At 43.6% G+C, this 21,707-nt stretch overlaps 1 protein-coding gene and 2 pseudogenes across 2 annotated transcripts; all 3 read right to left on the bottom strand.

The window, feature by feature from the left end:
• Window positions 1-407: 407 nt before the first annotated feature.
• On the bottom strand, window positions 408-1,363 carry LOC127051287 (olfactory receptor 5F1-like; annotated as a pseudogene).
• Window positions 1,364-10,239: 8,876 nt separating this feature from the next.
• On the bottom strand, window positions 10,240-16,664 carry LOC127052839 (olfactory receptor 1009-like). 2 transcript variants are annotated; one of them, XM_050956958.1, is made up of 2 exons: window positions 16,656-16,664; window positions 10,240-11,250 (listed from the first exon to the last, which is right to left on the bottom strand). In XM_050956958.1, the coding sequence occupies exons 1-2, from the start codon at window positions 16,662-16,664 to the stop codon at window positions 10,315-10,317; spliced, it is 945 nt and encodes a 314-aa protein (XP_050812915.1). In that variant the 3' UTR covers window positions 10,240-10,314. The 2 variants fall into 2 exon arrangements, with proteins under 2 accessions (XP_050812915.1, XP_050812914.1); XM_050956957.1 differs by lacking the exon at window positions 16,656-16,664 and adding an exon at window positions 14,499-14,507.
• A 3,311-nt stretch (window positions 16,665-19,975) lies between these two features.
• Window positions 19,976-20,913, bottom strand: LOC127052837 (olfactory receptor 1038-like; annotated as a pseudogene).
• Window positions 20,914-21,707: the final 794 nt, after the last annotated feature.

Here is a 21,707-nt window from a genome sequence, read left to right as displayed (position 1 = left end):
TTGTGTTCCTTTTTTAAAAAAGCACATTAAATAAATCTACTCTATGCCATCCTGCCATATGGCTTGGCTGATACCAGAATATAAAGTACAAATGTTTCTTCTCTCATGCTTACAAAAGGATCGTTCTGTGACGTGTACTTCTGAAACTATCTGTCTGCCTCTCTGTGTACCAATCTACATTCTTATACAGGGCACATCACTGTAGAATTGGAGAGCCTTACAGACTGTTCAAGTGAGCAGATATGAGTCTCTAAAACTATTTTAAAATCAGTGGTTTCATGGCCAGCTTTAAGTGAGCATTTCTATGAGATGTGGTTATTTACAACACCAATGGAAAAAACACCTGACAGAGCAGCCACCTCAACCACATTCCCCAAAACAATAAAGAGAAGAGATGAAAAGGTTTGTTATTGGTTATTAAAATGACATGGAAACACATTCATCCTGAAACCATTTCCCCTCCCCAGTGATCTCCTCAGGGCGTCCTTCACCTCCTTGTTCCTCAGGCTGTAGATCAGGGGGTTCAGCATGGGGATCACCACTGTGTAGAACACAGAGGCCACCTGGTCTTGGCCCAGTGAGTAGCTGGATTTGGGGCGTCAGTATGTAAAGATCAGAGTCCCATAAAACATGGTGACCACCATCAGGTGGGAGGCACAGGCATTGAAGGCTTTGTGCCTGCCCTCGGCAGAGTGGATTTTCAGGATGGCAGCCAAGATGTACAGGTAAGAGAAAAAGATTATCGGGAGGGAGCTGATACAGGTGAAACCAGCTAAAAGAGAAATGATATTTTCAGAGATGGAGCTATCAGAGGATGATAGGGCTAGATGTGGAGGAGTGTCACAGAAAAAATGGCTGATGATATTGGAACCACAGTATGATAACCTGGTAATAACACACACAGTAATCATGGCATTTGTGAAGCCAGTGATATAGGAGCCAGCCACCGGTGGGACACAGACTTTATGGGACATAACTGATGAATAGAGCAAGGGTTTACAGATGGCCATGTAGCGGTCATACACCATTGCAGCTAGGAGGAAGCACTCTGTACATACCCAGGCAACAACAACAAAAACATTTGAGAAAAACACCCAGTGTAGGAAATGGCTTTGTTCTCTGCTAAGAAGTTTGCCAGCATCTTTGGGGTGACAGCAGATGAATAGCAGCACAGGAAGAAGTACATGGGGGTGTGTAGTCGGGAACTGATTCTGATCAAAATGATCATCCCAAGATTCTCCACCAGGGTGATAACATAGATCACCAAGAAGAACGCAAAGAGGTTGACCTGCAGCTTTGGATCATCTGTGAATCCCATGAGAATGAACTGGGTTGCTACGGTACAATTTTTCTCTTCCATGACTCCCACTTCTGATACCTGCCGAAAAGATGAATCAAGAGGAGATGAACTATTTCATGTCCAGTCATCATTTTGTGTACAAAATATGCAGATACATACATATTTTTGCATGCCTACTGCTTTGAGATTTGAGTCCCAGGAATATATATTCACAAACATTCAACCGTCTAAAGTACAAAGAAGGTACCAAACTCTTCTCTGGGATTGGCTTAAAATGGTTTCTGTAGTGACAGGCAGAAAACAAAACAACTGAGTGCTTAATTCAGTCTTATGCATCCGATAATTTGAATGCTTTCCATAATGCATTGCCTTGTATTTGGCATACTGTGTAAATGGGTGACTGAGATGGCAGGTGAGTAAGTGTCTGACTGCATGAATAAAGAGATGTAAAAGAATAGGTGGTTGGCAGGTGAATTGGTTTGTGGCTGGATGGGAGTGTCCGTTGTGATGGACAATCCGGATGTGTTAGAAAAGTATATGAAGGAGTGGGGAGTCGATGGTTGTGTAGGGAGTTGATAAGGTGGATAGATGAGTCAGTGGGCAGTCAAATGGAGAAAGTAGAATTGTGTGATTGGATTAGTGAGAAGGTGGCTGGGAGAATGCACCGGAAGACAGGCAGTGTGTTTATAGGTGTGTTGATCTCTGGATATTACAGAGACAAGGTGGGTCAGGTAGTACCTTTTATTGGACCAGCTTCTGTTGGTGAAAGAGACGAGCCTTTCAGTGACACAGGGCTACACAAAGACCTGACCGTTGGTCCAGTAAAAGATATTACCAGGTAGTATCTCTGTGGAGCAGACAGACAGATGTGTGAAAGAGTTTGAGGATGGGTGAATTGAGTGAGTGGTACTGTAGGTGTTCAGTAAGTTGAAAAAGTTCTTCGGTCTATTTCAGAGTGGAAAATGTTTTGTATGACAAAGATCACCCACCAGAACTGGAACGCATTGCAGAAGTGAAGGAGTGGAAGCTCAGAGATTGAGCTCTTATCCTAGCACAGGGGTTGGCAACCTTTCAGAAGTGGTGTGCCAAGTCTTCATTTATTCACTCTAATTTAAGGTTTTGCGTGCCAGTAATACATTTCAACATTTTTAGAAAGTCTCTTTCTATAAGTCTATAATATATAACTAAACTACAGTTGTATGTAAAATAAATAAGGTTTTACAATGTTTAAGAAGCCCCCCGGACTGGTGGCCAGGATCCAGGTAGTGTGAGTGCCACTGAAAATCAGCTTGCGTGCCGACTTCAGCACATGTGCCATAGGTTGCCTGCCCCTGCCCTAGCAAGTCAATCTTTTAGGAACAGTGTGGCAAGGAAACTTGATCTGTTACTGGTAATGCTGTTCTGTGAATAAACATAGAACTTGATGGAGCCAGGGCTGTCAATACAAGAGCAGTATAGCTAATGTGTTTAGTTACAGATGTATAAATTTAGCTCTTTCCCTCAGTGAAACAGCCCAGACGAATCATTATGTTAAATGCCAACCCTGTGCACTGGCTATTAGTTACATTATTACTCTATTGATACACAAAAATTGACATCAGTCTAATGAAAGAGGAAGGATAAGTTTTGTACTAAAGGCACTGGACTGGGTCTCCGAAGATATGGATTCAATTCCCCCTCTACCAGCTATATCGTCTCTGATCCTTCATGAATATGACTCAGAGGAAATATTCAAAAATGTCTATGTAATTTAGGACCCTAATTCCTATTTTCAAATGGGACCTTTGAAAATGGGACTCAAGCTCCTAAGTGATTTAGGCCCCTTTGAAAAATTCATGCTTTATCTCTCTGTGCCTAAGTTCCCCACCTGTAAAATTAGGATAGTAATACTTCTTGTCTCTCATCCTGTGTATGTCCTGTCCCTTTTGATCGCAAACTTGTTGGGGCATAGATTGTCTCTTATTATGTGTTTGTATATTGCCTGGTTTTCTGGGGACCTGATCTCAGTTGTGGCATTACTGTAATGCAAATAATTATTTCAAATCATTTCTTATCAGAAGAGTGAAAATCCAAGCATATTGCTTATGTTATTTAACCCAGTCATTCCTAAACAAATAGAAACTGAATCCAAGTTAGGAGTGAACAGTTTGGATTATTAAAAATATTTTGTTCCTTTGAATATAAAAGTTCATATAATTTTCAACTCCCACATAGCCGAATACAATTTTAAGACAGAGAATATATTATTGCTCTTATATAAATTGATGGTATGCCCACATCTTGAATACTGTGTACAGATGTGGTCTCCTCATCTCAAAAAGGAGATACTGGCATTAGAAAAGATTCAGAGAAGGGCAACTAAAATGATTAGAAGCTTGGAATGGATCCCATATGAGGAGAAATTAAAGAGGCTAGGACTCTTCAGCTTGGAAAAGAGGTGACTAAGGGGGGACATGATAGAGGTGTATAAAATCATGAGTGATGTGGAGAAAGTAGATAAGGAAAAGTTATTTATTTATTCCCATAATACAAGAACTAGGGGCCACCAAATGAAATTAATGGGCAGTAGGTTTAAAACAAATAATTTGAAGTTCTTCTTCACGCAGCGCACAGTCAACTTGTGGAACTCCTGGCCTGAGGAAGTTGTGAAGGCTTGGACTATAACACAGTTTAAAAGAGAACTAGATAAATTCATGGAGGTTAAGTCCTTTAATAGCTATTAGCCAGGCTGGGTAAGGAATGGTGTCCCTAGCCTCTGTTCATCAGAGGATGGAGATGGATGGCAGGAGAGAGATCACTTGATCATTGCCTGTTAGGTTCACTCCCTCTGGAGCACCTGGCATTGGCCACTGTCGGTAGACAGGATACTGGGCTAGATGGACCTTTGGTCTGACTCAGTACCCAGAACCCCTTATATTCTTTTTTTTTAACCACCATTTCAGTGGATGGAACCAACATTCCATTTATGCAAACAGCACCACAGGGAAACCCAATGACATTATCACAGCAGCAGAGCAGATGCTGAGAACTGTTTTAACTGTGTGCACCTCTTTCGACAGCTTTTTTATTCTTCTAGAAAGTGGGACAGAACATGAGGAAGGCGAGTGTTTATTTGCCTGTAGTTCTATTACAAAATATTACGGTTGCTCCCGGAGGGACTGAAAGAAGGAAATGAAATGAGTTATGGCAATAAATAAATGTGTGGAGGTATGTACCATTTGTGGTGGATTTGAATAAATGAATAAAGAAGGATGATGGGGAGGAAATGGTGTTCATCTGGCTTATGCAAACCTTTCACTGCATGTAGGCAACAGTCCTCTATCCTCAGAAAAACTGGAACATCCTAGAAATTACAGAGAGAAGTTCTTTCTGAGTATTGATCCTATGAAGGTAAAGTTTTGCTGAAGTGCTTGTTTCTGTGCCCTAATGAAGAAATTGGCTGAAAATCTTGATGCAACTGTGGTCACTAGAAATGATAAAATCTCTTATGGGAGATAAAAGGTTGGATATTAGGAAACACTATTTCACTAGGAGGGTGGTGAAGCACTGGAATGAGTTACCTAGGGAGGTGGTAGAATCTCCTTTCTTAGAAGTTTTTAAGGCCTGGCTTGACAAAGCCCTGGCTGGGATGATTTAGTTGGAGATTGGTCCTGCTTTGAGCAGGGGGTTGGACTAGATACCTCCTGAGGTCTCTCCCAACCCTAATATTCTATGATTCTATTATTTGAAAATGTTCACTAGTATTGTTGCCCTGGAATTTGACATTCCTGTGTGTACCCCAGAACCTGACAGTACTGCTCTCAGCCATTTTGTATGTGCAGCCTCTGCCGGCTGAAAACCAAACATCATCTCGTTAGAAAAAATAGGCCTCTGTGAGACAAGGTCGGATAACTGCATATTTGCTGTTTGTTATTTAGATGGGAGGAGAGGTCAGAAAGTTTTGGAGGAAAGTGAGTGGATACCGATGCTGGTTTTAGGCAGGGCCAGCTCTGTGTTTTTTGCTGCCTCTAAAGCAAAAAATAAAATAAAATAAAATAAAATCCGGAATGCCACCACCTAAGCAAAAGAAAAACAAAAAAGTGCCAGAGTGCTGCCCCTTGAAAACTGCCTCCCCAAGCACATGCTTGGGACACTGGTGCCTAGACATACTATTGTTATGACTAGAAACACTAGAAATGTTTTGAGATAATGAGCAGTGTGTTGAAATTAGGAGAATTGGTGACCCAGTAGAGGTTATTATGCTGTGCCACTAGGAGTCACCATAGGTTATGCACTTTGTTAGAGTTAGTTATACAAGATTAGGTAATAGTAAATATCTCGGAGCAGTCTGAGGGAGTTTTTCTTTGGGAAGGAAATGACATCTAAACTCCCCATCAGCTGGATGGAAAGAGCGCCCTTGGAAATCCAGCTGGTGATTATTTAAAACCATCTTAGACTGATGGTAACTATATCTGGGATGTTCTAAACCGATTGCTTCTGCCTGAGAGTGCGTATTAGCTAGTAAACTGTAGTTTTAGATAAGACTGCACTTGCTTGTGTTAACTTTCCCTCAGCCAGAGCCCTGTGTTCCCATTGATTTATTCCTGAGACCATCTGGAGTGAAACAGTTAAATTACCGATGCTGTGGGATCTGAAAACCCTGGGTAACAGTATTTTTGAGTTTACTCATCCTTAAAAGAGCGGTAGGACGACTGCCAGCCCTCCAGGCAGGGTGGTTTGTGCTGAGTTGCTTAGCCCTCTGGGGACTGCGGAAGGTGTGCACATACCTAGTGGCAGAATTTTAGGCACCTAGATGATTTTGGTAGCAGAAACTTGTCTACACTTGGCACAGCGGGGGGCCAGGGAATCATGTTGGGGGGGGCTCACATAGGAAAAGGTTGAGAACCCCTGACCTACACCATCCATGGCACCAGATTGCCCATAGCCACACACCCTTTAAAGAAGCACCTGGCACCAGGTTGTCTTCTTATGTTCAAAAAGCCTTATGTTTAAGGGACCTGGTTCCTCTCTCTCAAACACCAATTGTGTCAATGGTACATTTGTTTCTTCAGTCCCCACAACTTGGCCCATATAACATCCCTTCATTAGCTGCTTGATTTTGAGTGTTGGCAAGGCCTGATTCAAGGGACTTTTAGAGGTTTCCTTCTTTCATCAACAGGCCTTTTCCAGCTGCCCATCCTCTTTGATACAAAAATTGGGCAACCACTATATTAGTCAACAGTTTAGAGAGAAATGAACACTTCTCTAGTGCATTCGGCTGTCTCCTGAGCTAAGGAGGAACTTTTGTTTGGGTTGTAGCGGGACTGGGTGGGGAGGGATGGGAGGGTTGTGAAAAGGAACGGAGGAAGGATGAAAGCCTCCGCCCCCTTAGTTGTGTATTTCAGGTTTTATACTTGTTGATAGATTAAATATAAAAACTAAAGACTTATGGTCTTCTGACAATAGGCCCGTGTACATGTGTTGGGGTAGGGTAGTTGTATGGGCAGTGAGAAATCTGGCCCTACGCAAAGTATCCCTGAACCACTCAGTTCTCCCCTTTTCATCAAGTCTCCTCTTAAATCAGACCCTTTCCCACTGTAGTTATACCTTTTAACTTTCCCTCCATCCCTCTGCAATGGGACTTCAGTCTTATCACTGTTGCTTTCAGTCATTTCTCATGTCTCTCGTTTACTGGCTTGTATTATTTTGTAAGCAGAGTCAGGATAAGCTCTACCCTGACATCTGGTGGAAAGAATGTCAGAGAGTGTATTTGCATAGGCACGCCTACCCTATCCCAGACTGCTGAGCGGTGGGACTGCTTGGTGACAAATGACTCACCCTCAGTTGGGTGGTACTGGCTAGACAAGGGACATGGGTTCCAAACCCAGTGAAGTAGAGAGGTTGGGGACAGGTGTCTGTGTCTGGTGGTGCAGGCTCCTTGTGGAGCCAGAAGCACCAGTTGCACCCCCTCCTCTCTCCACTGTGGAATGTCAGAGTTGATTTTTGTTATTCCCCCAAGACTCTAAATACAGGTTACTGAGCTGAACACACTTTGGGCTAATGGTGCACAAGCACTGGGGCTCCCTCACTAAGAGTTGAAATCACTAAAGAGCTGAAATAACTGAGCTGAGAGCACTGAGTACTGTGCTAACTAGTGGGGGAGCCTGAAGTTATACTGTGGAACAGAGCAGCTGGCGGAGTGGAGCAGTTGCGGGGACGGCTGGAGCGGATCATGGGACAGCTGGTGGCAGCAGAGCGGCTGGCAGAGCGGAGTAGCTGTGGGACGGGTGGAGCTGCTCACAGAGTGAGCGGAGCCGAGCAGTTTTGCAGAGCAGCTCATGGAGCAGAGCAGCTGGTGGAGCGGAGCAGTTCCTGAGGACGGCTGGAGGAGCAGAGTGGAGCAGCTGGTAAAGCGGAGCAGTTCGTGGAGAAGGCGGAAGCAGAACCCACGGAGAGGCAGGGCAGTTGGCCCCGGACCACGTAAGGTGCCCCTTTCTACCCAGGCTGGGGGGAGGGACCTCTACAGATAGACTCTCGAACTCTGGGGTGGCATTGACCAGAGACTTTTGGGTTGTTGGACTTTGGGGTGATTGGACTTAAAACCCTAAGCGGAAAAAGGACAGTGCCAAATGTACTTGGAGGTGGGTTTTTGTTTATGGTTTGTGTTATAACCCTGTTTGTGGTGTTTCTCCAATGGGATGCCGCATTGATTCCTTCCTTTATTAAAAAAGATTTTGCTACACTCAGACTCCGTGCTTGCAAGAGGGGAAGTATTGCCTCCTAGAGGCGCCCAGGGGGGTGTGGTATCTGAGTGTCCCAGGTCACTGGGTGGGGGCTCGAGCCGGTTATGCATTGTGTTACTGAAACGGAACCCCTGGATACTGAACCCGGCCCTTGTTGCTGCCAACTCAGAGGGGCAGAAGGGTTACATTTAATGTTGCAAAGTAGCTAGACTCACAGCTTGTGGAAGATCAAAATATAAAGTGTTAAATAAGACCAGACCAATGATAACTGAGGGACTTTTCAATGCGATGCTGTAGCGAAAAATGTAATTGTTCTCTGCAGATGCTGCTACAAAATATCTCCAAGCACGCCAGCACCCTCCTGATTCTTTTGCTAATTTTATTTATTTCTTATTTCTTATAGTCCATGAAACAGAGTTTAGGAATAGGAGCAGAAACAAGGGGCTTCAACTGCAGCAAGGGAGGTTTAGGTTGGACATCAGGAAAAACTTCCTAACTGTCAAGGTGGGTCAGCACTGGAATAAGTTGGCCAGGAAGGTTGAGGAATGTCCATCATTGGAAATTTTTAAGAACAAGTTAGACAAACACCTGTCAGGGATGCACTAGATAATACTCAGTCCTGCAATGAGTGCAGGGGACTAGAATAGATGACCTCATAAGGTCCCCTCCAGTCCTATGATTCTATGATCTCACAAAGGGCCCTGCACCTGGGGATGGGGTGGGCTTGGGGAATGCCAGTTTATGCTTGACATTCAGTTCCACTGTACCCCCCACCACATGCACACACATAGTGCCCAGTGCTCACCAAACGCTCACAGAGAGACAGAGTGCCCACAACACACACACACAGCCTGACACAGAGCTCAATCAGAATGCAGAATAATCTCTGCTGGGAAGCTGGGACAGCTGGAATATTTCCAATCGGCCTGAACAAAGCGAACCGAAGGGGATTCTGCTGCCCTTGCAGGGAGATAGGACTAGATTTCCCATCTGGTATTTTAGATCAGCAGCTTCTCTGAGGCCTGGTTTATGCTTAAAAATTAGCTCAACCGAGCTCCGTCACGCAGAGCAGGGAAACTTTTCATACTATGTTCGAGGCAGTTAGCTTGTACTGACTTTCAGTGTAATTTTTCCATGGACATGGCTTAACTACATCAATAGAAAAACCCTTCCATCAATGTGGAAAACATCTACATGATGGTGCTGCTGCATATGATAGCTGTGTCAATGCACAAATGTGTTAAACATACTCCTAATAGGTTTGTCCCAAAGCAATGTGTGTGTGTGGGGAGGATTTAGGTTCCAGTGGCAACGCAGACACCATAGGAGGCAGTTGTGGTCCTTCCCTCTGTAATTTTTAGCCCAGTAATTTGGGTGCTCACCTGTGAGGTGAGAGATCTGGGTTCAATTCCCCCTTCTCTCCAGCACTAGGCAAAGCCATGTGTGACACTGCACTCCATACGCTTTATTATTTCTATGTCTGGAGTTAGGAGAATAAGATATAAACTTGTAGACATATTAAGTGGAGGCCATTAAGGATGCTTCAGAATCAATGAACTGTGAATGGCTCTGTTTACCTGCAAGCCTTCCAGTGTACATGAGGGGTAACCCAGGAAGAATGGAGACTGGGGGTCTGACAGTGACATGTGACCATGTCACCAGAGTCTGAAATCCATCTTGAAGCTGATACTTTTCCAGAGGGGGCTGGAATTTCAAAGAAAGGTTTCCCGCCTTGAGGATGTTCTATATCAAGTGGGGGAAGGCAAACAATGAGTGTCTTCAGCTGGCTTAAAACACGACCTCCCCACCCCACAAAGGGTGGGTAAGCAAAGGCTGGACCAAGGTCAGAAAAGGCATCTGACCTGAAAATTATTTTACATGAACTATCAACTTGGGTGAGAAGATAACATCTGTAACTGATTTCTGAGTGTATTAAGCTTAGCCTTGAGTGTTTTGTTTTGCTTTGTAACTTAGTCTGATCTGTCTGTTATTACTTAAAACTATTTAAATTCTACTTTTCCTACTTAATAAAATCACTGTTGTTTATTTATAAACTCAGAATACACTGTGCACTTGGATTTCCTGCATTTCCTGTGATGCTTCCTGTGTTTTATCAACTGATCTGAGTTGGGGCCTGCAGACTTTAGAGGAATACAAGCAAATTAATAATACTAACAATCTAATAATGAACAATATGACCACGGGCTCTGTGAAATTACATTGCAATTGGATGAGAATTGAATTCACATGGTCCCACTCCCCATCACAAAACCAGTACAGAGTTAAACAAATTCAGGAATTGGTTAGGAGTTTATTCATTGCTCTCCTCAGGGCGTCCTTCACCTCCTTGTTCCTCAGGCTGTAGATGAATGGGTTCAACATCGGGATCACCAGCGTGTAAAACACTGAGACTACTTTGTCTGTGTCCATGGAATAGCTGGAGGTGGGATGTAAATACACAAAGAGTTGGGTGCCATAAAACAGGGCCACCACAGTCAAGTGGAAAGAGCAGGTGGAGAAGGCTTTGAACCGGCCCTCAGCGGAGCGGATCTTCAGGATGGTGGAGATGATATAAACATAGGAGAGGAGGACAGTTACAAGGCTACCCACTATAATGCAGCTCATAAAAACAAACATCACAATTTCATTGATGTGGGTGTCAGAGCAGGAGAGCGCCAACAATGGGGAGATGTCACAGAAGAAATGATTGATGATGTTGGAGCTGCAGAATGACAGTCGAAATATAAAACATGTGTATATCATTGAATCTACAAACCCCACAGCATACACCCCAGCCACAATCCATTTACAACATTGCCTGGACATGGTAACTGTATAGAGCAGTGGGTTACAGATGGCCACATAACGGTCATACGCCATCACAGCCAGCAAGAAGCATTCAACATCTATAAAAACAGAGAGACTCATTTGCACAGTGCAGGCAGTGTAAGAAATGCTTTTCTTCTCGGCTACGAAATTTAGCAGCATTTTAGGGGAAATTATCGAGGAAAAGAAGAGGTCACAGAAAGACAAATTACTGAGGAAAAAGTACATGGGGGTGTGGAGTCGGGGGTCAATCTTGATTAACAAGATCATCCCCCCATTCCCCACCAGGGTGACACCATAAATCAGTAGGAACACCGCAAAGAGGGGGACCTGCAGCTCTGGACGATCTGTCAGTCCTGAAAGAATGAACTCAGTCACCTCCGAGTGATTTCCTTTTTCCATCTACTCTGAACACAGATCAGGCAGCTACAGAGATGTGGGCAGGTGGATGGTGCGGAAAACCTATCCCTTCTCTGTAATGAAGTAAATGAAGATAAATGGAGATCAGTTTCTTAATGGACATCAGTATCTGCTCAGGAAAGGGCTTAGTCCATAGTGCCAGATTTTCACAGCTGGTCATTCCAGGTGTTTGATAAGATGAACACACTGTGCAAATACAGTGACATGCAGGTTAATCATTCCCCGCACGCAAACACTCCTGGTAACATATCCGAACAGTAAACAGCGACTTGTGACTCTGCTGGGAGAGAATCAGTCTGAAGAGATAATTCCTTAGCTAAACAAGGGGTGAGAGGAAAGGAGTGTCAATCTTTCTACCCTCTTTGGGCAAGGGGAACTCTGTGGCTTGGCATGTTGGGTTGGGTTAAAGTTGCTTACTGTGCTAATTAAGCTTTTTGGCATTTACTTTAGCCAGTATGAAAACCCAGAGACACAATGGAAAGCACTGGCTTCAGTGACTATGTAATTACCTATTTTCTTGCAACCAAGGAGGTCGCTCCTTTAGCTGAAGGGGTAGGAATTGGGACTGAGGTGTTTAATGCTGGAGGTCTTGAATTCAATACCTGCTAATCCCCATGATGTCTGCGTGTGTATGTGTGTGACAGTAATTCCGGACAATCGCACGTACCTGCTGAGAAGAGAGAGAGAGAGATGTGTTGGTGTTTCCCCATCGTCAGAAACTGTCAGTTTGGAGCATGCGGTAAGTTTTATACTGAGATCTGTGATCTGTGGGACATGATTCCTGGAGCAACTGGGAATACCTGAGCTCAGAGAACCATAACACCTAATTAACTCATTCAGTGAACCAAAGCCACGTTTGGTTTAATTCATTCCCTGGGGATTAATTCAACCTACTCTTTCTTACCTTGTTATTAAATGATGCAATTTCTACCAGAGTTACAGAGTATGAGGTTAGGGGTATATTTCATCCTACTGTTTTCAGTGCAAGCTGGGTACTGCGTAAAGCTTATCCAGAAAGGGGGTTTGTTTGTGAAAACTGAAATCTTTTTGCTCGGAAATACCACAGGGGTGCATCAGATAGCACACAACACCAATCTCTTCTATGGGCCAGGCTCCTAGTCTGGACCGTATCTATCATGATGCATGATGGTCTCTCCCTTGCTGAACCGCCCTGGAACATCACCATGGTCCCACAGCCATAGTTTAGGGAGGAGGGGAGTTTGGTATTTTGATGGGAAGTTTATAATTTCCAGGTAGAAGGTTATTTTATGGAAAAAATAGTTGAATGGAAAACTCAATTTCCCATAAAAAACACTTCTCATAAAAAATTTCAAAAATTTGGAATTAAAGGAGCAGAAAATTAGATACAGGTGAAATGTACTAATTTTTTGCAGCTGTAACTGATATCTTGTCAGTCATTCCTGGTTTCAGAATCACCTCATTATCCTGGCCCCAATAAGTGGAATGTAAAACCTGTAAGACATGTAAGAGTACTTCAGATTATCTAGCTATCTTTCCCATGCCAATTACTATGGTATCCTATGTCCTTCCCTTGCTCGGTCACTTCCCAAAGTAGGAAGGATAGGTTTACTCATTATGCTTGATGGAGAAGACATGATGACCACAGGAGCTCAGGAGGACACCATAGCATGCTACTGATTTCTGCAGTTCACAAAACTATCCCTCTTGCATGCATATTAACTGCACACAGAGCTCAGCTTTAAGATGCTAAATAAAGCTATAAGTCAACTAGAACTAGTCATGCTCTCATAGTAAATATTAATACAATATTTTTGATTATAGTAACTCTCCACTTAACGTCCTCTCACTTAACATTGTTTCGATTTTAGTTTCCTGATCAGTTACAGAACCTGCTTGTTTAAAGTTGTGCAATGCTCCACTATAACATTGTTTGGCTGCTTGCTTTGTCCACAGCTGGCAGACCCCGTATCAGCTCCCATATGCCCCCCCAGCGCTTCCTGCCGGCAGACCCCACAGATCAGCACCTTCACCCTGCTTCCCCCACCTCCTGCCCATGGTAATCAGCTGATTTGCAGCATTTAGGAGGCAGGGGAGGGAGGGGGAGGAGCGAGGACAGGGCATGTGGAATAAAGGTGGAGGAGGTGCAGTAGAGAAGAGGCAGGTTAAGGATAGGGTTTTGAGGGAAGAGGTGGAATGGGCAGGCCAAGTGTTGAGCCCCCTACCTCTGGGGCATCACAGTAGGGGAAGCTTCTGCTGCTGTTGTGCAACGTGCTTCTCCTAACCTATGGGACCGTCAGCCTCCTTGCCTGCCTCATTGTCTGCATACTCAACTGTTTCTTTAAAACTGTTTTAAAAAACTTATACCTGTATTAAATTGTTTGTTTAATTTTTTTTAAAAGTATATAATGCCTTTTGTCTGGCAAAAAAAAAATATTCCCTGGAACCTAACCACCCCTATTTACATTAAGCAAAACAATGTTAAGCAAATTCAATTTCCTTATAAGAATTCAAGCTGCATTTTTCAGGAATATAACTACAATGTTAAGAGAGGAGTTACTGTGCGTAAAGTTGTAAGATGACACTGTATCAGGTTATTAATACATGTTCCAAACGCGGGCTGGCAAACTGGTCTGTTTTAAACAAAGAAATGTGTGTTCTGCTTAATTTTTTGTCTAAAGAATCACCAGAGTCTTCAAGCAGGAAGGGAAACAAAGGAAGCCCAAAAAGGTGAGGAAAAAACAGCAGGGAACATCCTTCTACAAATACATTTTGTCTTCTGGTACAAGGTGAAAATGTTTCTCAAAGTGGGAAAAGGACTATAAAAAGAAGGGGTAGACATACAAAGGCATGGCACACTCTCTCTCTTGCTCTCTATCTCTGCCTCTGCCCACTGATGCACTGCATCTGAAGGGATACAGGAAGCAGCCATTGGACGGGGAGAGGGGTCCTAACCTAAGAAATTTGGTCAGGAAGACTGATTGAAGCATGTGGTGAGGAAACATTTGCTTTGAATTTCATCTTATTTGTTAACTTTGCATTCTAGCTTTATTTTTTTTAACCAAATCTGACTTCTGTGCATCCTTATTTGCACTCATTTAAAATCTATCTTTGTAGTCAATAAACTTGGGAGGGATGTTTTGTTTGTGTTTAAATAGAAGTGTCTGAGAACCTAAGTTGCATGGATGTTAGTGCTATTAAATAAATAATGGACTATGTAAATTGTATTGTCCAGGAGGGGACTGGGCAACACAGGCCATATATTTCTGGAGGGAAATCGAAGACTGGGGAGTGTATTGGGGTCTCCATACAGTATAACCAAGGGTGGTGAGAGCCTGAGTGTAACCCAACTATTCCTGGCCAGGCTGCAGTTACACACACATGCTCAGGGTATGATTTGTTTGTTAGTGGCCCAGGTGGAAGCCATATCAGCAAGGCATTGCAAGGCTGTAGGCAGGTGTGACACACGTGCTCATTAATCTGAATTGGACCCTGGTATGTCACAGCCACAAACCTAGAAATATCCCAGTACCACCAAAGGTGTGGTGCTGACTGACAGTACTGTTTGATTGACATGAAAGGGTGAGGTCACCACAGGGATGGGCCCATGCACTGAATCATGGGTGCAGATGCGCAAGGACATTGTGGTCATCACCTACTGCCAAGGAGATCAATGGCAGGCCAGCTCTGACTCTTCCCTTCTTCACTATGGTAGCAGAAATTATCCCCTGCATTTTGTTTAACAATTTTCTTTACTGCTGTTTAGGGGGGTTAAAATCCTCCCCCTTCTGTCTTGGCAGATAGCAGCTGGCCTCGGGCTAAAGTTAGCTTTTTATTTAAAAACTAAGCTTCCTAGCTGCAGTGTTAAATGAACCTGTTCTTTGCTCCCCCCTCTTCCCTTGGCCTTATGTTCCTGCAAAAAAACCTTTCACTCCCCACTCACACACCTTTAACACTCCCCAAACAGGTTTGCAATGCTAGCAACACCATTAGCAATACACAGTGCTAATCTGCCTTCCCAAGGAACTCCCTAAGAAAGGGGGTTTGGGGTGTAACAAGGGCAGGCTGCAAAAAGGAGGATATTCCCCAAACTGGTGGCTAACACTGAAGATCTCTGCAGCATCTCTGCAGATGCTGTTATAAAATATCTCCAAGCATGCTAGCTTCCTCCTGATTCTTTTGTTAATTTTATTTATTTCCTATAATGTATAGTCCATGAAACAGAGTTTAGGAATAAAATTGAAAAACAATGGGTGAGAGGGGGGAGGTTAAGACAAGAACTGACGGACTTCAATTTCAGCAAGGGCAGTTTAGTTTGCACGTTAAGGAAAACATCTCAACAGTGAGAGTGGCTAAGCACTGGAATAACTTGCCCAGGAAGATTGTGGAATCTCCACCATTGGAGATTTTTAAGAGCAGGTTGGACAAACACCTGTCATGGATGGTCTAGATAGTATTTGGTCCTGCCATGAGTGCAAGGGACTGGAATAGATGACCTCTTGAGGGCCCTCCTAGTCCTTTGATCTCACAAAGGGCCTTACACTGGGGAAACACCAGCCTGAGCACTGGGCAAGGCAAGGGACACACACCTCCCTACACTTGACATTCAGCTCCACTGTATCCCCCATCACACACATAGTGCCCACAGCACACCAAGCACACACACACGCACTAAATACACAGTGCCCACTACACACACATGCAATGCCCAGTGCTCACCAAACACACACACACCGAGTGTCCACTACATAAACACAGCTGGACACCAAGCTTGGTCAGAATGCAGAATCATCTCTCCTAGGAAGTTGGCACAGCTGGAATATTTCCAGCTAGCCTGAACAAAAAGAACCCATAGGGACTCTGCTGCCCTGGCAGGCAGATAGGACTAGATTTCCCAACTGGGCTTTTCTATTGGTAGCTTCTCTGAGGTCTGCTTTATGCTTAAAAATTAGCTCAACCAAGCTGTGTCTCACAGGACTGAGAAACTTTTCATACCATGTGCAAGGCAGTTAGCTTGTACTGACGTTCAGCGTAATTCTTCCATTGACCTAGCTACTGCCTCTCAGAGATGTGGATTAACTACAATAGAAAAATCCAATCCAGCAATGTGAAAAGCATCTACACTATAGGGCTGCTGCGCTCCATAGCTGAGTCAATGTAATGGCTTTAGCTTAGACGTTCCCTGAATCGGTGGGGAAGTTTTCCCCCTTCCTATTAAAGCTATTTTTCTCTCCTTTTCCAGTCTCTCTTCTCCCTCCCTTAGTAAAGCTCTTTCCTTCTTTTGAAAGGTAAATAGGTTCAGAAAATTTGTAATTTCTCCTCGCAGGATAATTCCTCCTTCCCCTCCCACGAACAGCTCACTGTCATTTCAATTAAAGGCTGAAGTGCTCTGAAACTGACTTGTTTGCCCATGACATGGTGGAATCTCTTTGTTTTTCCTCCGTTCACTTACACTGAGTTAAGAAGGAGGGAAGCTCAGAACCCAAAAATCAGACTTAGAGTCAAATCTTTCCCTGTTTGTTGACCACACCAACGTGACCCTTAATACCTCTGGAGCTGCTTCCTTGAGTGGCAGAGGTTACATTTAGCTTTGATGACTTTGAGATTTACTCCGTGGAGCATCTTTGCTCCCAGGACAACAGGTGTGCACAGCACATCCAATTAATGTTGTTTCTGTGTATCTCCTTGTGGAAACGGAACACAGAGGGACAGAGAATCAGATGGCCTGGATAGCTGTCTCTCACGTGAGGTATTTTAATATGATACAAAACTGTGATGAATGTATTCCACTTTATTTGTTGGTTACCCCTCCAAATGTCTCTTTAAGAAATTTCCCAGAGTTGGGACAAAAAAGTGTCTAGAAATGGGTGAATTTCTCCTGGACTAATAAATTATTGTCAAAAACAATACCGTGTGGATTGACCTGAAACTATTCATAAATGTGTTACAAATACTCCCAATAGCTTTGTCCCAAAACAATGTGTGTGTGCCAGGGGAGGATTCGGGTGCTGGTCCTTCCCTTTGTAATTTTTAACCTAATAGCTGGGTTGTTGACCTGTGAGGTGGGTTCAATTCCCCTTTCTCTCCAGTGCTGGGCAAAGCCCGGTGTGACTCTGCACTCCATATGCTTTATGAAAATATGCTTCTGAATATGATACAACTGGAATATGCTTTATGCTAAGTGCCCCATGTAACTTATCATTATAAAGACCATAATCTACCAAGTGTGTTCATCAAATTTGTTTACATGGATTATTTTAATGTCTGGAGTTAGGAAAATAAGATATAAACGTGTATCACTGATGTAGACACATTAAGTGGAGGCCATTAAGGGTGCTTCAGAATCAATGAACTGTGAATGGCTCTGTTTACCTGCAAGCCTTCCTGTGTTCCTGTGGGCCAGCCCAGGAAGAATATGACTGGTAGGATCAGAGTAACCCCCTTAGGGCTGTCAACTGATGTGCCAAGACTGCTTCTGCCCCTGCTTTCCCTGCCAATTTGGAACTCCAGAACCCTGCCTGGTTGTGCCAGACACACTTGCCAGCTTCAAACACAGACCCAGGTCTGAACCGCGTCCCCCAAACTGCAGGCTTAACTGAGAGCAGCTTAAGAAGTGTTCTTGTCTCTAACACTCAGATGCCTAACTCCCAATAGGGTCCAAACCCCAAATAAATCCGTTTTACCCTGTATAAAGCTTAAACAGGGTAAACTATTGAATTGGTCTCCCTCTATAACACTTATAGATAGATTTACACAGGTGTTTGCTCCCCACCCCCTCAGGTATTAATACATACTCTGGGTTAAATAATAAGTAAAAAGTGATTTTATTAAATACAGAAAGTAGGATTTAAGTGGTTCCATGGACTACCAGAGAGAACAAAGTGAATGACCAAGCAAAATAAAATAGAACACACAAGTCTATGCCTAATACAGTAAGAAAACTGAATACAGATAAAACCTCCCTCTCAAAGGTGTTCCAGTAAGCTTCCTTTTACAGACTAGTCTCCTTCTAGTCTGGGTCCAGCAATCACTCACACCCCCTGTGGTTACTGTCCTCTGTTCCAGTTTCTTTAAGGTATCCTTTGGGGTGGACACCCCTCCCTGTCCCTGCATAGAATCCCAGCTACAAAATGGAGTTTTGGAGTCACATGTCCATGCATGACTGAGTTCCTTACCAGCCAAGCCACAATCCTGGGAAAGCTCAGATGTGGATTGGCATCTCCAAGTTTATTGTTGGCTTAAGTGGTTCTTGATAGGGCACTTACTGAGAATAGTCTTTTCTCACGAAGCTGACCAACTGCTTCACTGAGAGTATTTAAAATTAAACAAGTACATAGCCAATCTTCATAACTTTGAATACAAAAATGATACATTCATACAAATAGGAGGAATGTATTCAGTTGATCATAACCTTTGCTGACACATGTTACATGGCATATGTAGCATAAAACATATTCCAGTCATGGCATATTTCCATGAACACTTATGGGGTGCATCAGACTGGTGTCTTACAGTGACATGTAACAATGTCATCTGATACAAAAATCCATCTTGAATCTGGTACTTTTCCAGAGGGGGTGGAATTCCAAACAAAGGGATGTTCTATACAAAGTGGGGAAGGCAAACAATGAGTGTCTTCAGTTGGCTTAAGAGATGACCTCCCACCCCACAAAGATACCTGCAAGCACCTGGAAACAAAAGGACTTTAACTTCAGAGGTGAGGGAGAACAGGCTGGACCCAGGTCAGAAAAGGCATTGGACCTAAGAAGGATTTTACCTGAAGTAACAACTGGAGTGAAAAGTTAACATTTATAACTGATTTCAGAGTATATTAAGCTTAGCCTTGTGTGCTTTGTTTTATTTAGCTTTGTGACTTACTTTGTTGTGTCTGTTACGACTTAAAACCACTTAAATCCTACTTTTTATACTTAATAAAATCACTTTTTTATTTATAAACTCAGTGTAAGTAATTGTTACGGGGTGGGGGAGGGAGGGAAGAGTTTTGTATAGCTCTCTTGCAGTGATATAGAGGGTGAACATTTATCATTTTACTCTGTATAAGCTTTAAACAGAGTAAAACAGATTTCTTTGGGGTTCAGATCCCATTGGGAGCCGGGTGTCTGCATGCTGGAGACAGATATAATGCTGAGGTGGTTTCAGTCTGGATCTGCAGTTTGGGGTGTGTGGCCCTGACCCTTTGAGTGTGTTGCAGCTGGCTAGCGCGTCTGGCTCAACAAGGCAGGGTTCTTGAGGACCAGGCTGGCAGGGAAAACAGGATCAAAGGTAATTTCAACATAACAGGTGACAGTCCCAATAGGGGTCTCTGTGACCAAACCTGTCACACTATGCACATGTATATACCCCTTAATGATGTGCTATTCCAGTCTGGGTTCCTCTCAATTTCTCCTTCCAAAGTTGTTACACTGTGGATAACTAATTCAATAACCACTGGAATAGAGACGTGAAGTTCAGCATGTCACGCTCTAGGTGGGTGCCTCCAGCTACGAGCTTATAAAATCATTCTCTCTTTCTGGACCTGTGATTCTTCCCATGATTTGTCCACTGATCTCAGTTGGGGTTTGTTGGAATACAAACAAATTATTAATAATAATAATACAATAATGAACAATATGACCACGGGCTTTGCAAAATTACATTGCAATGGGCTGGGAAGTGAATTCACCTGTTTCCACTCCCCATCACTAAACATGTACTGAGTTTCACAGCTTCAAGAATTGGTTAGGAGTTTATTCATTGCTCTCCTCAGGGCGTCTTTCACCTCCTTGTTCCTCAGGCTATAGATGAGGCGGTTCAACATGGGGATCACCAGCGTGTAAAACACTGAGGCCACTTTGTCTGTGTCCATGGAATAGCTGGAGATGGAAGATAAATACATGAAGAGGAGGGTGCCAAAAAGCAGGACCACAGCAGTCAAGTGAAAACTGCAGGTGGAGAAGGCTTTGTGCCTCCCCTCGGTGGAGCGGATCTGCAGGATGGTGGAGGCAATATAGACATAGGAGAGGAGGACAGTTACAAGGCTGCTCACTATAATGCAGCTCGTGAAAGCAAACATCACAATCTCATTGATGTGGGTGTCATAACACGAGAGCGCCAGCAGTGGGGGGATATCACAGATGAAATGATTGATGATGTTGGAGCTGCAGAATGACAACCAAAATGTAAAAAATGTGTTTATCATTGAATCCACCAACCTCCCAGCGTACACCCCAGCCACCAGCTGCTTACAAAGCTGCCTGGACATGGTGATCGTATAGAGCAGCGGGTTACAGATGGCCACATATCTGTCATATGCCATTACAGACAGCAAGAGGCACTCAACAACTGTAAAAGCATCCGAGAGATACATTTGCACAGTGCAGGCAGTGTAAGAAATGCTTTTCCTCTCAACTAAGAAATTCAGCAGCCTCTTAGGGCAAATTGTTGAGGAATAGCAGAGATCACAGAAAAACAAATTACTGAGGAAAAAGTACATGAGGGTGTGGAGTAGGGATCAATCATGTTTAACAAGATCATCCCCCCATTCCCCACCAGTGTGATACCATACATCAGTAGGAACAACCAAAACAGGGGGACCCACAGTTCCGGATGATCTGTCAGTCCTGAGAGAATGAAATCGGTCGCCTCCAAATGATTTCCTTTTTCCATATCCTCTGTACACAGATCAGGCAGCTACAGAGATGTGGATAGGTGCATGGTGCAGAAAACCTGTCCCTTCTCTGTAATGAAGTAAGTGAAGATAAATGGAGATCAGTTTCTCAGTGGACATCAATACCCACTCAGGGAAAGGCTTAGTCCACAGAGCCAGATGTTCACAGCTGGTCATTCCAGTTGTGTGATAAAATAGACACTGTGTAAATACAATGACACACAGGTTAATCATGCCCCACACACGAACACTCCTGCTCACTAATCCAAGCAGCAAATAGTGACTTGTGACTCTGCTGTAAGAGAATCAGGGTGAAAATTGTTTCACTGTGAAGAAATTATTTGTAAGCTCAAAAAGGGGTGAAAGTAGAGGAGTGTCAATCTTTCTACCCTCTTTGGGCAAAGGGAGCTCTGTGGCTTGGCATGTCTGTTTGGGTTAAAGTTGCTTACTGTGCTAATTAAGCCTTATGGCATTTACTTTAGCCTGTATGAAAAGCTAGAGACACAATGGAAAGCACTGCCTTTGGTGACTGTGTAATTGCCTGTATTTTCCAAGCAAGGAGGTCGCTTCTTTAGCTGAAGGGGTAGGAGTTGGGGCTGAGGCTTTTAGTGCTGGAGGTCTTCAATTCAATCTGTTGATCCCCATGGTGTCCGTGTGTATGTGTGACTGTAATTCAGGACAATAGCACGTACCTGCTGAGAAGAGAGAGAGAGATGTGTTGGTGTTTCCCCATTGACAGAAACTGCCAGTTTGGAGCTTTTGAGAAGTTTTATACTGAGATGTGTGATCTGCG

This window comes from Gopherus flavomarginatus, chromosome 5, assembly GCF_025201925.1.
Source record: "Gopherus flavomarginatus isolate rGopFla2 chromosome 5, rGopFla2.mat.asm, whole genome shotgun sequence".
Lineage (NCBI taxonomy): Eukaryota > Metazoa > Chordata > Testudines > Testudinidae > Gopherus > Gopherus flavomarginatus.
The sequence above is the reverse complement of the archived record's forward strand: the minus strand, read 5'-3'. Positions and strand labels throughout refer to the sequence as shown.